Raw genomic sequence first — 23,792 nt, forward strand, 5'->3', positions numbered from 1 at the left:
GAGAGAGAGACAAAGAGAGAGAGAGTTTGTAGTTTTACAGGTAGAAATTTCTTATTCTCGATCTGATCTGTATACTTGAAATCATTCTTTGTAATTCTTTCATTCAATGCTGATTTAATATTTTGCGCTATGGGCGAAAGTCCAGGCCTTCAAAACAGTGTATCTGCAACATCTTGGCGATAGTCCAGGATATCCAGGTAACTAATCAAACAGTTCGTGGTAAAGAACTGTAATAAGGAGCGACCCGGCTCAATAGTAAACAAAACTCTAAAAAACGGAATTTTGATGCTAAAAGATACATCAAAAGGATCGGATTTTCATGCTGATTTTAAATATATGAGTTTCATCAAGTCTTTAGTCTTTGTCATCAAAAGTTATGAGCCGGAGAAAATTTGCCTCATTTTGGAAAATAGGGGGAAACACCCCCTAAAAATCACACCATCGCACTCAGCGTATCAGAGAACCCTATAGCAAAAATTTCAAGCTCCTATCTACAAAAATGTGGAATTTCGTATTTTTTGCCAGAAGACAGATCACGGGTGCGTGTTAATTTTTTTTCCCAGGTGTCATCGTATGGACCAAGTGGTCCTAGAATGTCGCAAGAGGGCTTATTAAGACGGAAATTAAGTTCTAGTGCCCTTTTTAAGTGACCAAAAAATTGGAGGGCACCTAGTTCCCCTCCCACGCTCATTTTTTCCCAAAGTCAACGGATCAAAATTTTGAGATAGCCATTTTGTTCCGTATAGTCGAAAACCATAAGAACTATGTCTTTGGGGATGACTTACTCCCCCACAGTCCCTGGAGGAGGGGCTGCAAGTTACAAACTTTGACCAGTGTTTACATACAGTAATGGTTATTGGGAAGCGTACAGACGTTTTTTTTGTTTGGGGGTGGGGTTGAGGGGAGGGGGCTATGTGGGAGGATCTTTCCTTGGAAGAATATGTCATGGTAGAAGAGAAATTCAATGAAAAGGGCGCGGGATTTTCTAGCATTACTATAAATAAAAAAAACAATAAAAAATAAACATGAAAAAGTTTTTTCAATTGAAAGTAAGGAGTACCATTAAAACTTAAAACGAACACAGATTATTACGCATATCAGGGGTTCTAAAAATGCTTTAGCATAAAGAGCGAGGTATTTAGGAGACTTTTTAACTTTTTTTACTTTTTAAAACAATTAAAAACTTTAGCGTAAAGAGCGAGGTTTTGCGGAGGGGACAACCCATTTCATATTTGGAGTAATTTCTGTTCGCTTTACGTTTTAAGTTTTAATGTCGTTCCTTACTTTCAGTTAGAAAAACTAGTTTTTTTATTTAATTGTAACTAAGGAGATACGGGGCTTAATAGTAACCGAAACTCTAAAAACCTAAACATGGAAGAACAAATTTAAAGAACACAGTTTTGTATATAAATTTTTTTATTAATGAACAAATTTACAAACATATATATATATATATATATATATATATATATATATATATATATATATATATATATATATATATATATATATATATATATATATATATATATATATATATATATGTATATATATATATATATAGTATTATCGATATTTTATCTTAGTTTTCAGTTCCAAATCTCTAAAGCCATTTTGCAAATTGGAAAATATTTATGGTGTCTCATCAAAAATTATGATTTTAATTCAAATTAGAGAAATATCCGATATTTTTAAAAAGAAGTTTCATTTTCTATCAGGTTAAATTCCTTGTAGCATAAAGAGAAATACGACAGAATAAACACTAGTAAGCTTACAGTTTTAAACGCAACCAGCAACATAATGCTTGTAGGAAGACTAAAACAACCAACATTTTCAATTGTTACAAATGATGATTCTATGGAACCACAATCACCTGAACAATCGAGCATGATGAGACAGACCAAGAAAGAGGTCTGAACAAATTAAATTCACCAAGGGTGAAAATAAACAACCTGGAACATCAAATAATACAAGACCAATACAGACAACTAAATTCAAAATGAAGAAAAAAGAAAAAGTGGTTAGAAGATAAGCGACAACGAGAATCAAAACGTGTCAAAATTGAAAATGAAGAGCAAAGACAAGTGCGTGTAAAAAATGAAAATGAAGAAGACCGAAATATAACATTAGAAGGACAACGCCATCCCAATCTTCGACGCCAACAAAATGTGGCGCTAAACTCATTACAAACCTACAAAGAGGCCATAAACAACGCAAGTTTTTATTACAAGTCATTGATTTTGAATTGGTTTTGAACTGCCATTTATTTCGAATCCCCCTCCCACCGAAATGTTTGTTCGATTCGTAAAAACGTAACAAAAATGAATATGCACAATTTTTTTCCTTTTTTAAAGTTTTTTGTATCCCCTCCCCACCTCCACCCCCAAAAGTCCTGGGTACGGCCCGGGCTGGAACAAAGAACTTTGTAGCTATTTATCTTAACTAACCTTTCAATTTTTGACTTCATAAATAGACTTTTACGTTACAATAGGATTTTTTCATATAACTGTTGAATATAAATTCAAACATAGCTTTTGTTTAAAAATAATCTGGCTATCAGTGTCATATCTCAACGCAACGAATTAACTTAAAAAGAAGAAAAACAAATTGGTATTACTGCTGATATATTTATTTTGCACAAAACAAAACATATATAAAATTCCAGGTTCTTTCAAGTTCTTCATCATTTTTTCCTTAAAATCACAGTATTGCACAAGTAAAAACAATCAAGTTATGCAGTATTCTACCAAACTCCATATTTACCTTTGAATTTAACAAAAAGTAAAATTAATAATTTGATATCCTTATTTCCAATAGAAAACTTAATTTTCGATATCATTTGGGTACATTTCAGTAATATTGATTATATTTTAACTATAAAATTGTATTTGGGACATCGATACAAAATTTTAGCCTTACGGTCAATTAATGGTGCAATAATTTTAGATAGACTTTTACTGATGCTGATGAAACCCATTGATTGAATTGTTAAGACACGATTCAATTTTACTCAAAGATTTAACAGCAAGAGAAATTATTAAAGATACCATTATATAATAAAAGTAGTAATCACTCACTCCGAGCGGTTATACAACGTCTAACGCAAAAACCGATAAAAACAAAAAAGCGAATAGCTCATATTCAATAAAAACGTTGTCTTTTATGTGTAGGGCTGCAATCCATCGTATTATCACTTTTTGGAGATGTGCTACCAGGACGTTTTCCGTTTCGCTGAAATTCCATTGCCATAAAAGACACCAGATCAGAACTCATGGGTGGCGTTTTACGACGACCAGAGACTGGAGACCCTGAAACTAGGCAGAGAATAATTAATTGAAATTGAAGACTTCCTGCTTGCCATTAATAATTTGTTTTAAATAATTTTCAATTTATTAAATATCTCAAAGGAATTTTCCAAGGATAGCTTTAGGTACTTTTTTTTTACTAGTCTTTAGATGTCAAATAGTAAGGTGTACGAAAAGGGTGGCTTGACCCCGCTTTATAAAGCAAAATGAAAGAATTATCAAAATCGCTAGGCAATATTTTAAGGAAGATGGATGATAGATTGCTAAAGATTGTGCCTATGACGACCAGAGACTGGAGACCCTGAAGCTAGACAGATAATTATTAATTGAAATTGAAGACTTCCTATTTGCCAGCAGAATATAACTCGTTTTAAATAATTTAGATTTATCAAATATCTTTTAAAAGAATTTTTCAAAGGATAGCTATAGGTACTTGTTTTTACTAGTTTTTAGATGACAAACAGTCAGGTGTATGAAAATGGTGGTTTGACCTCGCTTTACAAAGCAAAATGAAAGAATTGTCAAAATCGCTAGGCAATATTTTAAGGATGATGGATGATAGATTGCTAAAGATTGTGCCTATGACAACCAGAGACTGGAGACCCTGAAGCTAGACAGATAATTATTAACTGAAATTAAAGAATTCCTTTTTGCCAGCAGAATATAATAATTTGTTCAGCAAATTTTAACACGAACCGAATTCCACAAAGGAATCCAGAGTCCTGCACACCTCTCCTCCCCAGCGAATAAAAACTGAATGTGCTCGGCTACTGGTTTCATCTTCTCGCTAGTATGGACAAAATATTTCATATGGATGACAAGTGTTTTTAAAATACATATAAACCTCCTGCCTATGCAGAAGCAGTCATTTAATTTTTTAATTTTTTTTAGATTCCACAGCTTTTATTTTACAAGAAATATTTTTACGAAGAACTCTCTCCATCAAGCACATCAACAGGAATACCCAAAGCATAGTGGAACTTAAATTGTGATAGGACAGCGACATACTCCGAACTCTGTTAAAAGGAAACACAAAAAAGCAAGGTAGTTAAGAAAGTAAGACATTCGAAATTAAAACAGATCAATTATTACAATAGAGCTATTTACAACTATGAGTAAAAAAATGTTCAAATTTGGAACGAGACTAAGTATCAGTGCAGTTATTTCTTGTTTTTTAGCCCTGTTTTGATAATAATGATAATAACAATGTAAAAAAAAGAACAGAAAGTAGAATATAGATTACACTTTTTATCTAGTGTATTTTATACTATTTCTGTAATTTTTTCACTTTGTTCTTTTTTTATCATTTCTCAAATAGGATATAGTTTACATTTTATAGTTTAAAACGCCCAAGTGCGTTTCATTATGATTGTGTCTTTCTGGAGAATAAGAAAAAGTGCAGATGCACACAAGGGTTTTTTCAACCTTGAATTGGATTTAAACAAAAGACCCGCGAACATTAAAATTATTTTACTGCCAAAATGTGTCCATTTAAAGCAGTATTTCCACCTTGGCGGACTTTTTCGGTCAATTCAGATTTTGGCTCTGGCAAGAAAAAAATAAGGATCCAGGATTTCCGTAAATTGGTCAGATTATCCTTAGTCAGGTTTACCGCGGACATTACGTTTGTTACCTTTTTTTACAATTTATATTAGAAGTACCTTTCTGTGTTACAGCCCAACGAAATCACGTTTATGTTATGTCTTTGAGAAATCCACAAGTTGTTCATTTTATGAGCAGCCATTATTTTCCCGTGAGAAAATTAATAAAATCCCATCTATTCACACTTTCAGTATGAGCATTCATTCGCTCAGTGTTACTCACTCGTAAGAAGCTGAAGAGAAATATTCTCATTCGTTGCACGCCGAACTTGAGAAATTGAAGTCAGAATGATATACTAAATTCGTTCACAGCTAAGTTGCGGTGAGATTTTTAGATTTTCTGATATACGTGTACTGCATTTATGTACAATAGATTTATTTCGACAACGTATTTGAGAAAATGTGCAAGAAATCATCAAATGATAAAAAGTATTGGTTGACCACGTCTAAACGAAAGATGCTAATATAATATAAAACTATGGTTAAATTTTTATGCTATACTCTGTCCATACATTATTTCTTCTTAGACCTAAATATGAACCATAAGGGAGGGGGCGGGGTACATTATAAGGACATTGTCCATGATATTTGGAATTAGTAATAACTGTTTGTTTGGCATGTTTCCTCCAGAAGAGGTCAACCACTAATTATTTGCATTAGTTTAGAAGGAGATATAAACTAGACTGGTCCCCATCTTATTGACTTAAGACAAACAGTGTTTTTTATAAATATATAGAAAAATAAAAGGATAGATTTCTATGTCAAAACTAGCAGCATTAGTCGAGAATCTAACATCTCTGACTCTGGAGTAAGTGGGTTATGCACACTTCTGAGCAAAAAATCTTCTGGTACTTCTGGGCATACAGCTAGACAGGCTACAAAATTTGTACATATATCACCTAAGAAAAAGTTGCAATGACTTCTGTCTTGTTCTAGGTAAGTTTGAGTTCAAGAATCTACAAGATTCAAGAGAGTGTATGCTATCTGTAAGCATTTCAGTATTACACTATTATTACATTATTACTATGTAATAGTACTGATCTTGATCCATTTTCTCCTTATAATCGTCTTCTTGAATTCTTTTTATAGTTAATATTTTCCGTCTTTGTATGTATTAAATAAAAAAAAAACAGCTTTTTTAACTGCAAGTAAGGAGCGACATTAAGACTGAAAACGAACAGAAATTATTCCTTATATGAAAGGGGCTGTCCCCTCTTCAACGCCTCGCTCTTTGCGCTGAAGTTTGACTCTTTCTCACAACTCTACTTTTTAAAACAATAAAAAACTTTAGCGTAAAGAGCGAGGCGTTGAGGGGGGGGCAACCCCTTTCATATACGGAATAATTTTTGTTCGTTTTCAATTTTAACGCCGCTCCTTACTTGCAATTAAAAAAAATTATTTAATTTCAGAACGTTTTTTTAATTAATGCATGTTTTGATTTTGGCTCACCGCACATAAATGATTAAAACGAAATTTGCATATTAACTTTTTTTGGCTAAATGGAAAATAGTTGAAATTGCTAAAATATTTTAGCGTAAAGATTGAGCTATTGTGGAGGAGCCGAACTCCTTTACATACGTAATTATTTCTGTTCGTTTTAGATTCTAATGCTGCTCCTTACTTCCAGCTGAAAAAACTTTTTTTATATTTTTTTTTTCATAAATAATGCTAGAAAATCCTGCGGCCCCTTCATGGAAATCTTCTTCCATCATGATAAATTCCTCAGGGAAAGATCCTCCCACGTAACCCCCTCCCCCGTAACGTGAAAAGTCCCCCTTAAAACGTGTGTACACTTCCCAATAACCATTATTATATGAAAACAATGGTCAAAGTTTGTAACTTCCAGCCCCTCCCCTGAGGACTGAGGGATTAAATCGTCCCGAAAGACATAATTATTAGGTTTCTCGACTATTCTGAATAAAATGGCTATCTCAGAATTATGATCCGGGGACTTCGGGGAAAAAAGAGCGTGGAAGGGGGCCTAGGTGCCCTCCAATTTCTCGGTCACTTAAAAAGGGCACTAGAACTTTTAATTTCCGTTAGAATGAGCCCTCTCGCGGCCCTTCTAGGACCACTGGGTCGATAAGATCACCCCTGGAAAAAAAAATAATAAACACGCATCGTGATCTGTCTTCTGGGAAAAAAAAAATACAAAATTCCAAATTTTTGTAGATAGGAGCTTGAAACTTCTACAATAGGGTTCTCTGATATGCTGAATCTGATGGCATATTTTCGTTAAGATTATTACTTTTAGGGGGTGTTTCTCCCTATTTTCTAAAATAAGGCGAATTTTCTCAGGCTCGTAACTTTTGATAGGATTGCATTATTATACGTATTTTTAATTTCTTTTTTACTCCACACTCTAATACTTAGGCTACTCTACGGTGTTTTTGTGGTGCATTAATTGGTTATTATTATATTCAATATTATATTATACATTATATGCGGTATTTCATTTATCTATTCTTATTTGCAAGGAAGATTATCCTGAAGTCCCATCCATGGACCATTAGAAAAGTTAAAGAAAGTTTTTTAATGTGCAGAGATTAAGGCGTAATAAATCAGAGTTTTAACTACTAACCCACTCCCCTTGAAAAGCTTTCTTAGCCTCTGTCTTCTGCTGGGCTAGACTCCTTATCTTCTGTACCCTTTCAGGGTGCTTGAAATAAATTACATGCGTCAGGGATTCAGTGACCAATCCATAACATGTATCTCTCATATTTCTTTTATAATCATTTCATATTGTTTCATGATTGCTCACTCTTTCTCAAAAAAACTTCTGCGGTACCCTAGGGACCTCCATAACTCCAGCTCAGAAGCTATATCGAGAATTTTTTCAACAAATTTCTGGACAAATTTTTTCAACGATACACTCATGGGCAAAACCTCATACAGCTAGAAGAGTGGAATCTTTACACAAATCAGGTAAAAAAAAAGTTGCAATGACTTCTGTTTGGTTCTAGGTAAGTTTGAGCTAAAATATCCATAAGATTTAAGAGAATGTATGCTATGCTATCCATAGTATGTATAGGATTTATGCTCCCCATATGCATCTCATTATTACACTATTACTATCATTACATTATTATTACGTAATAGTACTGCTCTTGATCGGCTTTCTCCTTATGATCGTCTTGTTAAATTTTTTCTCTATAGTTAATATTTTTCGGTTTTGTATGTTTTGCATTTTTCACGTGTATTATTAACCTCTTTTTTACTCCGCATTTTAATCCTTCTTGTATATATTTTGTGGGTTCTAAGTAAATTATCATATTATTATCATTACACTTATATATACAAAGAAACAGACAAAGACAGAATTTCAATATATGAAAGTGAATAGAGCTTTTACAATGAACCATCAACCCGTGCCCACATAGCTCCAAGTTTTAAATACCAAGGACATCAAAATTAAAACATTTTTTGGCCCTTGGTTCCATATTTGGTTTATTCAAATTAAAAAACTGAGATTTTCTACGATTTTTCTGGTAACCATTATCCAACATAGTTACATCTCACAAACAAAACCACGGAACTCAAAATGCTGGGTTTGTTCATTTACAAAACAAGTTCATTTAATGAATGGACAAAATTTGTCTGAAGAAACGATAGCTTGTGATAAGGAAGAAATCATTTCATTTGACAATCTCTTTATCTTAAATTAATCTTCCTGAACTTAGCAAGTCCTTGTAATTTCAAATCGAATGCTAGCTAACAGAGACTAGAGTATTGAGATGTTTTCAATTGCTTAAATTCTCTTTTTCGTTGCCACGCTCGGATAATAAGAGGAACAAGCGGCAACCCCCCCCCCTTTTTTAAAAACAGACCCAAGTAAATATTTGCAAACCTAATTTATCTGCTACTGATCCCCGGCGAATACAACAATAATTATAGCTACATGTTTAGCCATTTATTACTCGAATACTCTGATTAACCAGGCTTGGGGTATGTAAGCAGAAGATAGACTATTTAGAAGGAAATTTTTCATTAAATAGACAGAATAACTCAAGAGACATTCATGCCTGTGTTGGTAAATCCATACGGAATTTCAACTTTAGTTACATAGGGGTAGATAATAAGATGGCAATCCATGGTTGTTTTTGCTTAAGAAACAGAAAAGAATATATACATATATTATATATATATATATATATATATATATATATATATATATATATATATATATATATATATATATATATATATCTATACCTACACACCAACACCTAGTTGGTGGGGCGCTTCGCGCCCCCCCCCCCCCCCCCCGCGCGCGTAAGTCGTTACGCACCATATTAGTTGTGTCCCTGTGTCCCACCTGTGAATAGAGATATATATATATACATACATACATATATATATATATATATATATATATATATATATATATATATATATATGTTTTTAACTACGTAAAACATGCGAATATACAACATTCTTCGCTGTCCCATTGTCTGTGCATATAAATAGATTGTCAGGTTTACTGACTCTTGAACATGCAACATATAATTGTCCATGGGAAAAACAATCCGTATTCAGATCCATACCTCATTATTCTAATGATGTGTCCCTGTGTCCCGGTCGTCATTTATATTCCCTGTGTCCTGGTTGTTATTTGTGTCCCGGTATCCCAGTTTGTAATTTCTCTTTGAGTGTCCCGGTCGTCACTTATATTCCCTGTATCCCTGTGTCCCGGTCGTCGTTTGTGTCCCGGTCTGTAATTTCTATTCGAACAATCCCTGTGTCCCGGTCGTCATTTATATTCCCTGTGTCCTGGTCGTCATTTGTGTCCCGGTATCCCAGTTTGTAATTTCTCTTTGAGTGTCCCGGTCGTCATTTATATTCCCTGTGTCCCGGTCGTCCTTTGTGTCCCGGTCTGTAATTTCTATTCGAACAATCCCTGTGTCCCGGTTGTCATTTATATATCCCGCCTGTGCCCCCGGCGTCCCTGTTGTAGTTGTGTCCCTATGTCCCGGTCGTCATTTATATTCCCTGTGTCCCGGTCGTGATTTGTGTCCGGGTGTCCCAGTCAGTAATTTCTCTTTTAGGTTCCCGGTCGTCATTTATATTCCCTGTGTCCCGGTCGTCATTTGTGTCCCGGTGTCCCGGTATGTAATTTCATCAGTTGACAAACATGACGTCAGTCAACAAACAACTTCATGACGCATACAGCTCAATCCTTATAATGACGTCAGTCGACAAACATGACGTCAGTCGACACACAAACATGACGTCACTCGACACACACACACACAGACAACTTATTTTTATATATATATATATATATATATATATATATATATATATATATATATATATATATATATATATATATATTACTGGATTTCTAGTTCTATAATATTCCCGAGAATTATTTTCGTTGGATTTAATCCCACTTCCTAATAGGGCCAGATAATGCTCTAGCCTAAAGTGAGAAGTTTGCTGATAAAATCAGCAATCTTTTATATATTGCCTAACGTTATATAGATTCTTTTTTTAAAATCAAAGATTACTATTTTATATTGCTTACGGTTACAGCTGGTCCTGTTAGGGGCGAGGGGAGGAAGATGTAATTAAAATGGTATTTGATGTGCACTTTTTTCTATTCTGTAGGATATATTAACCCAGTCTAGTTGGTCCCCTCTTCTGAACTTAACGTTATAATAAAAAAATATCACCTTTCATTACCTCCAGAAAACTTATTTTGAACTGACTTTCTTGGTTGCTTTCAGATTGACTCTATCAAGCGTCCCACCCTCAGCATTATACATAGGTTCGCTGATTTTGTAAGTTTTCATTACTTTTTAGGTTATCTCGCTGCTTTCAACTTGAAATGAGGACAATTGAATAAATATCAGGCAATTTTTATGTAGCTTAGGGCTCCAAAGGGGCGCCCTAACTTGGTCCCAATAGGCAAGAACTAAGTTCTGGTTTCAATTGTTAATATATGATAGGCTTTTTTTTTGTCTGATGTCAGTCCTAAACTATATATTAAAATAAAAAAAATTACTTGATTTTATTTAGAAAATTTCTTTTTGATTGGTTTCCGGAGTTGCTAACTTAACTGTATCCCAGCTTTCCAAGTTAAATAAAACTTTACTGATGGTAAGAGTTGTCATTTTTTAGCAAGTAAATAAATAAACTTTTTAAAAAAAAAGCTCGGGGGTATATCCGCCTCCATTAAATGGTAGGGAGATGAGAAGAGATGGGATGTTTATGGGGTTCGGATGCAGCTCAAACTTGGGGAACACTGAAAATTGATCAGAATATAATTTTCTGAACGTAATGAAGGTACAATTTTCTTTGTTTTAATGTTTAGCTCAAAAGAGGGAACTGACTAGATGGGACTAATCGATCAAATTGGATCAGATTAGGAAATCAGATAAAAAAAACCCATCTGAGACCTATATTCCACGTTCTCTCCAAATACAATAATCCTAACAATTGTAATTCTATACCAGCCCCTCTCCCCCTGATAGGACAGGACAAACGTTAAGTTATACACAAAAGATTATTGTTGTTTTTGTTTGTTTTTTTATTTGCTTTATCCTGAGTTTTAAACCAATTGTTGATAAGAAATAAACTCAAAAACAAAACAATCACTTTAAATCAGCAAACTTTTATTTGCTTATTTAATTAGTAATTATCTAATAAGTAGTAAATTGAACAATATAAACTACCACTAAATACCATGTAATCACCGTTGCATAAACTAAAGAACTGGCAGAAAAAAGTAGAAATAGTGCGTTAATCCCCAAGTGCGTTTGCTAAGTCTGTAGTATTGGCTTGTTCCGGCATGGGTATTTTTTAATGATCGTGAAAACGATGGACCTCCGTGAACTGCTAGTCTGTACCACCCTGTTACTACTCTAATGGAATTTAAAACAAATCTTTAAACATAAAAAAATGAGTTAATAGCATACAAAATTCAAATTATACAGCATGCATTCAACGATGCTTAAAATTGTACAGAGTTGACTAGAATCGACTCAAGCTGGCTGGGCGGTGCCCCAAGACCCAAAACTAGTCTCTATCCTCTTCTTCCTAGTTTATATGGGATCAAAGATTCAGAAATTCATACACTTGCAAATCTCCTTTTTTGTGATTATAATGAACCTAGTTAATTTCTATATCCACATAATAAAAGCCAGACAAAGGTCGTAAAAGCCATAAAGATAACATACCAGTAGCCAAGCTCAAGGCTTCTTTAAATGTCTGAAGATTTGTATCAGATGGAGCAGTCCATCCCGCAGATGCAAAACTTTCAACACCTGACTCTAGTGCTTCTCGGCTTTGAGTTGGACTATTCTTGGATCGATGAATCCTACCAAAGAAATTTAAAATTATTCAACGTCTTTTAACCCTAGACAGGCCACTATAGGAACAAAGACAAGGAGAAATCTCCAGGACCTCCCATGCAATCTCTAGGTCAGACTATTGACAAAAAGAAGTTTTTGCACTGTCAATTTTTCAATTTGCAATTTTAATTGCAATTGTCAATTTTAAACCCCGTTGTAAAAATATGACATTCTCCTTTCAAGTATATACAAACAGGGCATTTTTATTTGCTGTGGAAGGCTTTAAAACAATTGGTTTTGTCAGTATGGCACAGTGGAAGTTCACATTTCTCGGACTCAAAAGTGGCACATCCTGATTTGCACTGTTTGCAGCGGCCCTGCTTCTCAGTTTTTTTGGCCAGTGATCAAATCCATCGGCATGAGCAGATGTTGCCGGTTGGACTCGATTGCGACTTCGAATGGGGCTGGGACTTTCTTCAACATCTGCGGATGGTCTACCGCGTTTACGTTGGGACATCACACGTAGCAAGGCATACAACCCTGCTGCAACTTCAGACCTGAAGGCTCTCAAGATGATCGGTTCGTTTGTCCTTGAAGTAAGTGTTTTGACGTCTGAGCTGGAAGAAACGAACAATTGCAGACTGATGTATCAATAAGCCACCAGAAGATTCTCATATACCATTTTCGTGTCCAAAGATGAGTTCGGCACGTCTCTACCAACATCTTTAATAAATCTTTGCCACCCATATGACGGTTGTACTCATAAACAATGGCTGGCCTTGAAAATTCTGTCCTAGCCAATAAGAGCCACCGATCACTCCTTTCCCAAAACCAGCCCCTCCCAATAGCCAAACTTGGATACAAAATTAACATCTACCCCCTAAAGTACGGACTATCATTACGCCAAATCGTTTGTGCCTTTCTCCACATTAATTTTCAATGCTGAGTTGTAGTGTGTGATTTTTGTTTAAAAGAATGATTTTGTAAAAAAAAACTGAATTTAGCTATGCTACGACAGTTTTTAAATATACCGGTCTCTCTCTCTCTCTAAATCTTGTATAGCTAGTCAAATCCTTGTTCTACAAGCTTTGTCGTTGCCGTTGAAATGAAGAAAATAGTTAATCTTGCCAAACCTTTGTCGGCCCATCTAGTCGGCAATTGCAGGGTATCTAGTAGCTACTTACCAATACATTCAATAATAGGGAACTTTTATCACCCCCAATAATAGAATAATGCTCACAAAAACTTTTAGCTGTTCGACATTGAAGCAGAGGCTGCATCCCATAGTTTGAAGTGCAAAGACATCACTTTAATCAACTATCAGCTCAATAAGTTCATTGTCAAAGAATTTTGGGAAGTATTTGAGTGGAGTCTCCAAGATGCCTGGACCTTGGCGAGGTTTTCCTTTCCAAGATAGGTCAACTTTTTCTATCTTTACTTTTCTCCAGCCGAATTTTTCTTGGACTTTCGATTTCTTCTTGGATTTTTCAGAACTTGCTGCTACCGATTGCTGTTGCTGACAAGAGGGTGGAGTTTCCCCCGAATCATCGTTGCTGGGTTCACGGCTAGCCTCCACGTCATCCTTTTCCAAAAAGAAGTGGCGATTGTCCAGAAGAGGCAACAAGTATGCATCAGGATCATTGATAGGATCTTCTGGAAAAAGGAGGTCTGGATCATCATCATCCAACAAGTCCGACAACATCTCTTCTGGAATGTCAAAAATATACTTGCCTGCCTTTTCTGCGTCAATCTGGCATTTTTGAGCTCATTTTCTTAGTCTGCCGGAAGATTTCTCCCTCTATAAAGAAAAAAAGAAATCTGACACACCCTGCCTACCCAAGGTCCCTTCACCTCTGAGGGGTGGTGTAAGCTATTATGTAGGAGGGACCCTCCTATATAGTAGCTGATATAGAATTACACTTTTTTTTAATCCTTTTTGTTTGTCTTATTTAGTTGTTCGTTTCACAATTTTGAGCCACGATCGTCCGATATTTTATTTTTACACCACAATGAAATGTATCTTGCTACTGATCCGAATTCTTTAACAAATCATCAATTTCATCTACAGTAATTCAAAATAGTATATATTTTATATACATAGGATATGCCAGGAGTCTCCAACCTTTCGTTTTGTTTCCAGTTTCTAGCTTAGAAAATGCCTAACTTTTCATTCTTTTATTTCTTATCCCTTGGTTCGGTGACTCACTCCTTAGACTACGTGTCCCACAGCAGCTCCCCGAAGGCATCCATCGAATGCCATCTTTCTGCACCATCAAAAGATGCTGCTAAAAACAACGTTTTTTGCAGCAAGATGGCAGTCTAAGCTCGAAAAGTACGGTGTTGTTTTTCTACAACAATTGCCTCTATAGGGCTAAATATATAAAAATAAGTTGTTTGTTTGTGTGTCTGTCTGTCTGTCTATCATATGACGTCTGAATTATTTCATCATATACCAATTCAAAAACGAATGTATTCAAGCCGAAGTAGCTATATATATATATATATATATATATATATATATATATATATATATATATATATATATATATATATATATATATATATATATATATATATATATATATATATATATATATATATATATATATCTATCTATATATATAAAAATAAGTTGTCTGTCTGTGGATCTGTGGATCAGGTGACGTCATGTTTCTGTGTCGGCTGACGTCATGAAATTAGTTGTCGTCATTTTTGCTTTGACGATGCTTAGTATATTGTAAAACACATTAATTTGGTTAATAATATACCGTTTAAAACACCAAAATGAACATGCTGGAGTAGTCACTCGGTGAGAGAGGGTGTCAGAACGGAGAATGAAGGTCCCAGGTTCAAATCCTGGTTAGGCTAAAAAGGTAAAAAACTAAAAACTAAAAAAAACTGAAAAACTAAAAAAATAAAAAACTAAAAACTAAAAAAAAAACTTAAAAAAAGGGAAAAACTGAAAAATAGAAGAGAAAAAGAAAACTAATAAAATTAAGAATAAAAATAAAAAAAAATAAAAAAGATAAAAACTAAAAAAAAAGTAAAAAGAAAAAACGAAAAAAAACTAAAAAAGCTAAAAAAAGGTAAAAACCAATAAAAAACTAAAAAGAAAAAAACTAAAAAAAAATTTTCATCTAAAAAACTAAAAAAAACTAAAAAAGGTAAAAACTAAAAGAACTAAAAAAGAAAAAAAAAACTAAAAAAAGGAAGAAAACTGAAAAATAAAGGAGAAAAAGAAAACTAAAAAAATATAAATAAAAATAAAAAACTAAAAAGATAAAAACTTCAAAAAAAACTAAAAAGAAAAAAGAAAAAACTACAAAACCTAAAAAAAGGTCAAAACCAATAAAAAAAACTAAAAGGGGAACACTGGGACACAAATGACGACCGGGATACTGGGAATATAAATGACGACCGGGACACAGGGAATGTTCAATTAGCAATCACCATCAACAAAGCTCAAGGGCAATCATTAGAATCATGAGGTATAGATCTGAATATGGATTGTTTTTCCCATGGACAATTATATGTTGCATGTTCAAGTGTCGGTAAACCTGACAATCTAAATAAATGACGACACTCAAAGAGAAAGCGACCGGGACAAAAGGAATGTTCGATTAGCAATCAACAAAGCACCGGGGCACAGGGAGTATAAATGACGACGACCGGGACACAGGGACATAACTGCAAAGGGGACGCCGGGGTGCACAGGGGGATATATAAATGACGATGGCGACTCAGGGAATGGTCGATTAGCAATCACCATCAACAAAGCTCAAGGGCAATCATTAGAATCATGAGGTATAGATCTGAATACGGATTTTTTTCCCATGGACCATTATATGTTGCATGTTCTAGAGTCGGTAAACCTGACAATCTATTTATATGCACAGACAATGGGACAGCAAAGAATGTTGTATATTCGCAAGTTTTACGTAGTTAAAAACATATATATATATATATATATATATATATATATATATATATATATATATATATATATATATATATCTATCTATATTCACAGGTGGGACATAGGGACACAACTACAATGGCGCGTAACTAATATGCCGCGTAACGACTTAGGCGCGCGGGGGGGCTTAGGGGGGGCGCGAAGCGCCCCCACCAACTAGGTGTTTAGGTGGCGCGAAGCGCCACCCCAACAGCTAGTATATATATATATATATATATATATATATATATATATATATATATATATATATATATATATATATATATATATATATATATATATATATATATATATATATATATATATATATATATATATATATATATATATATATATATATATATATATATATATATATATATATATATATATGTGTGTGTGTGTGTGTGTGTTTTTAACTACGTAAAACTTGCTAATATACAACATTCTTTGCTGTCCCATTGTCTGTGCATATAAATAGATTGTCAGGTTTACCGACTCTTGAACATGCAACATATAATGGTCCATGGGAAAACAATCCGTATTCAACAAACAATACCTCATGATTCTAATGATTGCCCTTGAGCTTTGTTGATGGTGATTGCTAATCGACGATTCCCTGTGTCGCCGTCGTCATTTATATATCCCCCTGTGCCCCCTGGCGTCCCCGTTGTAGTTTGTCCCAGTGTCCCGGTCGTTATTTATATTCCCTGTGTCCCGGTCGTCATTTGTGTCCCGGTGTCCCAGTCTGTGATTTCTCTTTGAGGGTCCCGGGCGTCAATTATATTCCTTGTGTCCTGGTGTCCCGGTCGTCATTTGTGTCCCGGTGTCCCGGTCTGTACATACATTCGTTTTTGAATTGGTCTTTTTTTTAGGTTTTAGTTTTTTACCTTTTTTTTAGTTGTTTTAGTTATACCTCATGATTCTAATGATTGCCCTTGAGCTTTGTTGATGGTGATTGCTAATCAAACATTCCCTGTGTCCCCGTCGTCATTTATATATCCCCCTGTGCCCCCCGGCGTCCCTGTTGTAGTTGTGTCCCTGTGTCCCGGTCGTCATTTATATTCCCTGTGTCCTGGTCGTCATTTGTATCCCGGTGTCCCGGTCTGTATATACATTCGTTTTTGAAATGGTATATGATGAAATAAATTTTTTCATTTTTCCCCTTTTTTTCTTTTTAGTTTTTTTTGGCTTTTACTTTTTTTAGTTTTTTTAGTTTTTTTTCTTTTTATTTTTTTTTATTTTTTTAAGTTTTGTTTTTCTACTTTATTTTTCATTTTGTTTCCTTTTTTATTTTTTTTATCTTTTAGTTTTTATTTTAGTTTTTTAACTTTTTTAGTTTTTTTTATTAGTTTTTAGTTTTTTTTTAGTTTTATTTTAGTTTTTACCTTTTTTTTAGTTTTTTTAGTTTTTTTTTACTTATGTCCTGGTCGTCATTTATACTCCCTGTGTCCCGGTCGTCATTTGTGTCCCGGTGCTTTGTTGATGGTGATTGCTAATCGAACATTCCTTGTGTCCCGGTCGTCATTTATAATCCCTATGTGCCGGTGTGCCGGTCGTCATTTGTGTCCCGATGTCCCGGTATGTAATTTCGTCAGTCGAAAACATGACATCACTCGACACACAGACCCACAGACAAACTCTTGAACATGCAACATAATAATTGCCCATGGGAAAACAATCCATATTCAGATCTATACCGCATTTTTCTAACGATGCTCTGCTCTCAGTGCAAATTTTGCATTGCTGATTTTGCAATGCTCTCAGTGCAAAAGTTAAAACCCTTCGCCCAGGATCAGGGAGTATATTGACCCCAAAGTTTTTGTTATCTGATCTTTGGGCTATTTCAAACAAACTGGCAATCTCAAAATCTTGATTTGACACATTTGGGAAAAAGAGAGTGTGTGTTCACATTAAAATTCTTTTATTTAAGTAATACAAGTAGAAGGAGAAAAATCAAGTTTGTAAAAGCTCTCCGTCAAGCCCATTGTTGAAACGAGAATTTATTGAAGTGACGATTTATTGAAGCGACGGTTTTTTGAATTGACAATTTGTTGAAGTGACAATTTATTGAAGCGACAATACATTGAAGCGACGGTATATTAAAACGACGGTATGTTAAAGCAACAGTTTATTAAAGCGACGGTATATTGAAGTAATGGTTTATTGAAGTGACGATTTTTTGAAACGACGATATATTGAAGCGACAGTCTGTTGAAGCGACGGTTTTTAAAGTGACAATTTATTGAAGGGACGGTTTATTTAAGCGATGATTTAATAATGCGACAATTCATCGAGGCGACATTTTGTTAAAGTGACTATTAATTGAAACTACAATTAAGATTTTGGCAACTATCCAAATTAAAGAAGCTGGAAATTCTTTCATTACGGTAATATAGTTAGAAGGAGAAAAATCAACTTTGTAGAAGCTTCCCGTCAACCCCAGGGTTATTGCAACGATACCTCTGCAACCCGGATAATTTTATTAGTAACTACTTGATTAGCGCCGTTTGTGATTAGCTGTATCGATCCCTTATGTATACATGTAAATATAGTTTTTTGCGAGTTTTCTTTACCTTAAAAACGTGTTTAGCGACAAAAATAGCCATTTATAGCCGATTTAGAATTTGTAATTATTATTTCTAGTACTCTCAATATTGCAATGCTATTATTTTTAGCAAATTTTCAGAAATTCTTAAGAACCATAATCCCCTCAGTAATGACGTCAATTTGACTGTGACGTCAATTCTATTTTATCGATTACTAGCTAGTTGGTGGGGGCACTTCGCGCCCTCCAAGCCCCCGCGCGTGCGTAAGTCGTTACGCGCAATATTAGTTACGCGCCATTGTAGTTGTGTCCCTGTGTCCCACCTGTGAATATATATAGATATATGTATATTTTTAAGTATGTAAAACATGCAAATATACAGCATACTTGGCTAATCGAACATTCCCTGTGTCCCCGTCGTCATTTATATATCCCCCTGTGCCCCCCGCCGTCCCTGTTGTAGTTGTGTCCCTGTGTCCCGGTCGTCATTTATATTCCCTGTGTCCTGGTCGTCATTTGTATCCCGGTGTCCCGATCTGTATATACATTCGTTTTTGAAATGGTATATGATGAAATAAATTTTTTCATTTTTCCCCTTTTTTTCTTTTTAGTTTTTTTTTGGTTTTTACTTTTTTTTAGTTTTTTTAGTTTTTTTTCTTTTTTCTTTTTAGTTTTTTATTTTTATTTTTTTAAGTTTTGTTTTTCTCCTTTATTTTTCATTTTTTTTTCCTTTTTTCTTTTTTTTTCTTTTTTAGTTTTTATTTTAGTTTTTTAACTTTTTTAGTTTTTTTTATTAGTTTTTAGTTTTTTTTAGTTTTATTTTAGTTTTTACCTTTTTTTAGTTTTTTTAGTTTTTTTTACTTATTCCCTGGTCGTCATTTATACTCCCTGTGTCCCGGTCGTCATTTGTGTCCCGGTGCTTTGTTGATGGTGATTGCTAATCGAACATTCCTTGTGTCCCGGTCGTCATTTATAATCCCTATGCGCCGGTGTCCCGGTCGTCATTTGTGTCCCGATGTCCCGGTCTGTAATTTCGTCAGTCGAAAACATGACGTCACTCGACACACAGACCCACAGACAAACTCTTGAACATGCAACATAATAATTGCCCATGAGAAAACAATCCATATTCAGATCTACACCGCATTTTTCTAACGATGCTCTGCTCTCAGTGCAAATTTTGCACTGCTGATTTTGCAATGCTCTCAGTGCAAAAGTTAAAACCCTTCGCCCAGGATCAGGGAGTATATTGACCCCAAAGTTTTTGTTATCTGATCTTTGGGCTATTTCAAACAAACTGGCAATCTCAAAATCTTGATTTGACACATTTGGGAAAAAGAGAGTGTGTGTTCACATTAAAATTCTTTTATTTAAGTAATACAAGTAGAAGGAGAAAAATCAAGTTTGTAAAAGCTCTCCGTCAAGCCCAGCGTTGAAACGAGAATTTATTGAAGTGACGATTTATTGAAGCGACGGTTTTTTGAAATGACAATTTGTTGAAGTGACAATTTATTGAAGCGACAATACATTGAAGCGACGGTATATTAAAACGACGGTATGTTAAAGCAACAGTTTATTAAAGCGACGGTATATTGAAGTAATGGTTTATTGAAGTGACAATTTTTTGAAACGACGATTTATTGAAGCGACGATATATTGAAGCGACAGTCTGTTGAAGCGACGGTTTTTAAAGTGACAATTTATTGAAGGGACGGTTTATTTAAGCGATGATTTAATAATGCGACAATTCATCGAGGCGACATTTTGTTAAAGTGACTATTAATTGAAACTACAATTAAGATTTTGGCAACTATCCAAATTAAAGAAGCTGGAAATTCTTTCATTACGGTAATATAGTTAGAAAGAGAAAAATCAACTTTGTAGAAGCTTCCCGTCAACCCCAGGGTTATTGCAACGATACCTCTGCAACCCGGATAATTTTATTAGTAACTACTTGATTAGCGCCGTTTGTGATTAGCTGTATCGATCCCTTATGTATACATGTAAATATAGTTTTTTGCGAGTTTTCTTTACCTTAAAAACGTGTTTAGCGACAAAATAGCCATTTATAGCCGATTTAGAATTTGTAATTATTATTTCTAGTACTCTCAATATTGCAATGCTATTATTTTAGCAAATTTTCAGAAATTCTTAAGAACCATAATCCCCTCAGTAATGACGTCAATTTGACTGTGACGTCAATTCTATTTTATCGATTACTAGCTAGTTGGTGGGGGCGCTTCGCACCCCCCCCCCCCCCCGAGCCTCCGCGCGTGCGTAAGTCGTTACGCGCCATATTAGTTACGCGCCATTGTAGTTGTGTCCCTGTGTCCCACTTGTGAATATATATAGATATATGTATATTTTTAAGTATGTAAAACATGCGAATATGCAGCATACTTGGCTGTTCCATTGTCTGTGCATATAAATAGATTGTCAGGTTTACCGACTGTTGAACATGCAACATATAATTGTCCATGGGAAAAACAATCTGTATTCAGATCTATACCTCATTATTCTAATGATCGCCCTTGAGCTTTGATGATGGCGATTGCTAATCGAACATTCCCTGTGTCCCCGTCGTCATTTATATGTCCCCCTGTGCCCCCCCGGCGTCCCTGTTGTAGTTGTTTCCCTGTGTTCCGGTCGTCATTTGTGTCCCGGTGTCCCAGTCTGTAATTTCTCCTTGAGTGTCGCGGTCGTCATTTTTATTCCCTGTGTCCCGGTGTCCCAGTCGTCATTTTTGTCCTGGTCGTCATTTGTGTTCCAGTGTCCTGGTCTGTAATTTCTCTATGAGTGTCCTGGTCGTCATTTATATTCCCTGTGTCCCGGTCGTCATTTGTGTCCCGGTGCTTTGTTGATGGTGATTGCTAATCGAACATTCCTTGTGTCCCGTTCGTCATTTATATTCCCTATGTCCCGGTGTCCCGGTCGTCATTTGTGTCCTGATGTCCCGGTCTGTAATTTCGTCAGTCGCCAGACATGACGTCATTCGACACACAGACCCACAGACAAACTCTTGAACATGCAACATAATAATTGCCCATGGGAAAACAATCCGTATTCAGATCTATACCGCATTTTTCTAACGATTGCCCTTGAGCTTTGTTGATGGTGATTGCTAATCGAACATTCCCTGTGTCCCTGTCGTCATTTATATATCCCCCTGTGCCCCCGGCGTCCCCGTTGTAGTTGTGTCCCTGTGTCCTGGTCGTCATTTGTGTCCCGGTATCCCAGTCTGTAATCTCTCTTTGAGTTTCCCGGTCGTCATTTATATTCCCTCTGTCCCCGTGTCCCGGTCGTCATTTGTGTCCCAGTGTCCCGGTTCTAACATTGACACTTGGAAAAATCTTTACGTGCCAAGCATGCCAAAGCTCCAACAATTTATAATAAACCTCAAAATTTTGGGTATCTGTTTTAAGGTTTTCGGATTACTTTAATCTATTGTCAAAATATATTGAAATATTTGTGCAATTCCCAATTTTTTTTAGTTTTTTTTTCTTTTTAGTTTTTTAGCTTTTTTAGTTTTATTTTCTTTTTAGTTTACCTTTTTTACTTTTTGTATTTTTTTTACGTTTTTTCTTTTTAGGTTTTTTCTTTTTTTTCTTTTTTTTATTTTTTAGTTGTTTTTTTTTATTTTTAAGTTGTTTTTTTTAGTTTTTTCTTTTTAGTTTTTTTTTTTTTTAGTTTTTTACCATTTTTCTTTTTTCAGTTTTCTTTTTATTCTTTATTCTCCAGACGTAAATACATATCGCCGAACCTTTGTTTTCTTACTAAAATCTCGTAGGCATTGATGACCTTATGCAAGTCAAAATCCCAAACCCAATCATCATCGCTATCATTTTCAGTTTTGATACGTTTTGACTCTCGCTGTCCAGGTGGATTTTCATCTAACTGCGCGGTTTTGTGTTCTTTAGCCGCAAGCCTTTTGGCATTAACCGTTTGAGCAGATTCCTTGGCTGTTTTTTCTGCCATTGTAGGATTTATACTAAAATTTCTCTTTGAATTAGCTATTTGAGCAGCTTCCTCGGCTGTTTCTTCTGTCATTTTAAGATCTATACTAAAAATTCCTCTTCACGTGCCAAACTTGCTAAAGCTCAACAATTTATAATAAACCTCAAATTTTAAGTATCTGTTTTAAGGTTTCCGAATTAATTTAATCTATTGTTAAAATATTTCGAAATATTTATGCAATTCCCAGTTTTTACATTTTAGTTTGTTTTCGTTTATATATATAGAAGATATAATCTGGCGTAACTGACAGACAACTTATTTTTATATATATAGACTAGCTGTTGGGGTGGCGCTTCGCGCCACCCCAACACCTATTTGGTGGGGCGCTTCGCGCCCCCCCCCAAGCCCCCCCGCGCGCGCAAGTCGTTACGCGCCATATTAGTTATGCGCCATTGTAGTTGTGTCCCTGTGTCCCACCTGTGAATATAGATAGATTTATATATGTGTTTCAAACTACGCAAAAATTGCGAATAAACAACATTCTTGGCTTTCCCATTGTCTGTGCATATGCAAAGCCGTATGTACTAATAATGACGTCATATACAAACGCTCTTTTTACAAACAAACAAACATGCATCCACATAACTCGTTTTTATATAGATAGATACAATACAAATTAACTGCGTAAAACTTGCGAATAAACAACATTCTTCGCTGTCCAATTGTCGCTGCATATAAATACATTGTCAGGTTTACCGACCCTCGAACATGCAACGTACAATTGTCCATGGGAAAAACAATCAGGATTAAGATCTATACCACATTTTTCTAATGATTGACCTTGAGCTTTGTTAATGGTGATTGCAAATACTAATCGAATTGGGAATTGCAATCTTTTAAATTGAAAAAGCAGATCCATTGGAATCATGGGAATGCGAGGAATAAGAACAGCCTCACCCTCATAAGGCCCTGTCAAGATTGTGGCCTCTATTAGGTTTTCCATTGTTTTTTTTACGGCAAGTCGCGTGCCATTGCAAAGCTTTGGTGGGTTGATATTTCTTAAAAGTATTATTGGTACGTCTATTTTTAGTTGTAGCACGTGTGGTGGAAACCCTGAAGGATCTATGGAATTTA

At 35.0% G+C, this 23,792-nt stretch overlaps 1 protein-coding gene across 2 annotated transcripts in view; it reads right to left on the reverse strand.

Annotated features, from left to right (window-relative positions):
- Positions 1-2,397: 2,397 nt before the first annotated feature.
- LOC136040068 (HUWE1-associated protein modifying stress responses-like) overlaps positions 2,398-23,792 on the reverse strand; it is a 133,952-nt gene continuing 112,557 nt past the window's right edge. Inside the window, exons 4-5 of one of the 2 annotated variants that reach the window (XM_065724137.1) lie at positions 12,088-12,174; positions 2,398-3,314 (exon numbers count right to left, since the gene is read on the reverse strand). In XM_065724137.1, coding sequence (XP_065580209.1) covers positions 3,142-3,314; positions 12,088-12,174 — 260 coding nt within the window. In that variant the 3' untranslated portion in view covers positions 2,398-3,141. Of the gene's footprint in view, positions 3,315-12,087; positions 12,228-23,792 lie in introns of both variants that reach the window. The other variant, XM_065724136.1, reaches the window with a different exon arrangement.

Source organism: Artemia franciscana, chromosome 20, assembly GCF_032884065.1.
Source record: "Artemia franciscana chromosome 20, ASM3288406v1, whole genome shotgun sequence".
Classification (NCBI taxonomy): domain Eukaryota; kingdom Metazoa; phylum Arthropoda; class Branchiopoda; order Anostraca; family Artemiidae; genus Artemia; species Artemia franciscana.